Below are 2813 nucleotides of genomic sequence, written 5' to 3' on the forward strand. Positions count from 1 at the left end.
GGTAAATGTTTACAGGTAATAAGGGATTCACTATTAATTATTCATGGCAGGGTCACTTTAATATTTCCAGCCTCTCTGGACAAAAAAGGAAATCCCGACTTTCTTTCTTTTACAGCCCTCCTATGTCCCTATTACCATGCCTGTACTTGCCCAAGTCCCCGTTGCCATGCCCGTACCTGCCCAAGTCCCTGTTGCCATGCCAGTACCTGCCATCGCCTGACCCTCTGAGGTGCGTCCCAGTGTGAAGGCTGTTGACCGACCAATGCGGTCCAGGCCCAGTGCCGTCCAGTCTTGTCGCTGCCCATCATCATGACATCACCCTGTAAGGACCCAATGGGCGTTGTCCGTCACCAGGCGGCATTGAGGGACCCCACCACTCTACAGGGAAGATGCTACAATAGAAGTCTTGGGACCGGACGGGTCATGTGACCGCGGATTCAGGGAAGTATTTGGGGAATTTAGCTTTTGGTTTTTCTCCTGACCCGTCTTCCTCTTTCACACTTGGGGCTTCCTGCAGGTTCAGGAATGGAGCAGAGAGGGCGGCAACAATCCCTTTGTGGGGAAGAAGCATCGTAGCCTCCATGATGGTGCCGTCCTGCAGACCGTGCAGAGGATTCCCGGAGTGGGACGGGTGAAAGCTCAGCAACTCCTCCAGACTTTCCCCAGCCTCCAGGAGCTCGCCAACGCCTCCCTCACCGAGCTGGAAGCTGTGGTGGGGAAAGGGATGGCCGGCAACATCCACAAATTCTTTACCAAAACGTGACACAGCCGTGAGACGTATTCTTAGCAACCGCCAATCAGAAACAAGAGCGCTGCCTGATGGATATTAATCAGAAAAAAGAGCGCTACGGGACAGTTACCAATCTGAAAAAAAAGCACTACCTGGCAGCTACCAATCAGAAGCAATCCATTAGATGGCTGCGTGACAACACAGGAGCACAATTGGAAGTCAGGGACAGAGCGTTGTCACCCTAAAACAGGAAGTGTCTGAATCTGGACCTTCATGGCAGGATCACCAGGGACTATTTTAATGAAAGCTGCGGATTTAAGAATGTAAGTTCAAATGTCAAAGCCGAATAAACCGATGAAATGCATATCTGGGAGCTGATTTACCTGTAAAGGATTTGCATTTCCACTTCCTGATTGCCTGTGTCACTTGCTAAGGCTTCCTGGCCAATCAGGAAGCTGGGAGGCTAGTCATAAGGTGCCGTCTGGCTTCCCGATTGGCTTGGCAGCCTGGCTTCCTGACCCATTGTGAAGCCAGGCTGCCTAAGTAATCGTGGAGTCAGGTGGCACATCATGACCCGCTTCCTCATTGGCTAGGAAGCCGGCTTCACTTGTTGCTAGGCGGCATGGCTTCCTGACCAATCCGGAATTCGTGATGAGGTAGCTTGAAGCCGCCTTTCCCGGCCAATCAGAAAGCCAGGACGCATGTAATGACTCGCTGCCCAGCTTCCTAAACCCGGACGTTCGGGTATTGGGCTCGGCATCGGGGCATTGGGGCGAGTACCCGGTATCGGTGTCACCGTAATGGAAACAAACCCCGGCCGCCTTTAGTAAGGAAGGTTTCTTAGCCGTGTACGGATCCCATTTATTGTCGCGTCGCAGAGACGACTTCTCCGTCATTTCTCACTTAGAACATATCGCACAATAAGATGACAACCGACAAATCGCTTCAATATTTTATTCTGTGGATGTCACCTTATTAAACATCAATAAACAGGAAGTGTGCTTCCCTCCATCTCCTCCTCCTCATCACTATACATAATAAACCTTAAATACATTTATATACATAATATACGTCTATAATCCTAAACGCGGATCCTCAGGACAATGTATTCCTTACAAAATATCTACATTTTGTTACTTTTCCGGCCCCGCGAGAGGTTCCGGTGATTCTTTTTACATTTGTGCTGCTTGTGTAGAGTGTCATACAGCCTGTCATAGCCCCGCCCCCTCTGGACTTCCTACTCACGAGTGGGAGGAGCATCAGCAAAATGATTTTGTCTAAAGCAGCTCGGATTGGCAGATAGTCAATGAACCGGTTACATTTTCTTATTCATGTAATTACAAGGAATCAAGGCGGGGAGGCCACCTCGGCACTCCAGCGGTGGTGGAACTGGCGGTCAGAGACTTGCAATGCCTTGTGGGACTTGTAGTTCCACCACAGCTGGAGTGCCGAGTTTGCCTTGCCCCCCTGAGCCGAGAGGAGAAAAGCCAAAAATAACATATCCCCCTCTAGGCGCTGCAGGGAGCTCTGCTATATAGGCTAGACCAGGGGTTGGCAACCAGGAAGGAACTACAACTCCCAGCATGCCGCTGGGAGTCTTGCCTGTGGCCGTCAGTCTTGCTGCTCATGACGGGATTTGTAGTTTCCCGGAAGCTCGGTGCCGAGGTTGCCTACCCATGAGCTAGACCGGGGGTGGGCAACTCTGGCCTTCCAGCTGTGATGGAACTACAAGTCCCATGAGGCATTGCAAGACTTGACAGTTACCGGCATGACTTGCAGAGGCATGCTGGGATATGTAGTTAAAGCACAGCTAGAGGGCCGAGGGTTGTCTACCTGCGCGGATAACTTCCTGTTCTGCAATCTTTATCCGTTACCCGGGGCTACAGGACCCCTCCCCTCTATGCATGTGCAGAAGAGGAGGAGTTTTTGCAGCCCTGTCCTAGGATGACACCCCCTGGGCCACACTTTCCATCCTTCGTGATCTACCCCTTTGCCTCACACCCGTGCCTTGCGGTAGCATGCTGTTTACCGTGTGTTGCGGTAACGCCGAGGGTGCGGTGCCATCAGAGTAGCGCGCCCCCCC

The 2813-nt window shown here is 51.7% G+C and overlaps 1 protein-coding gene across 1 annotated transcript in view; it reads left to right on the top strand.

Annotated features, from left to right (window-relative positions):
• The window catches only part of FAAP24 (Fanconi anemia core complex associated protein 24), a 3090-nt gene extending 2194 nt beyond the window's left edge, over positions 1-896 (top strand). The window contains exon 4 of the mRNA XM_018570754.1: positions 518-896. Coding sequence (XP_018426256.1) covers positions 518-763 — 246 coding nt within the window. The 3' untranslated portion in view covers positions 764-896. The remainder of the gene's footprint in view (positions 1-517) is intronic.
• Positions 897-2813: the final 1917 nt, after the last annotated feature.

The sequence above is a fragment of the Nanorana parkeri genome, unplaced genomic scaffold, assembly GCF_000935625.1.
Source record: "Nanorana parkeri isolate BGI_ZX_2015 unplaced genomic scaffold, ASM93562v1 scaffold1590, whole genome shotgun sequence".
Taxonomy (NCBI): Eukaryota; Metazoa; Chordata; class Amphibia; order Anura; family Dicroglossidae; genus Nanorana; species Nanorana parkeri.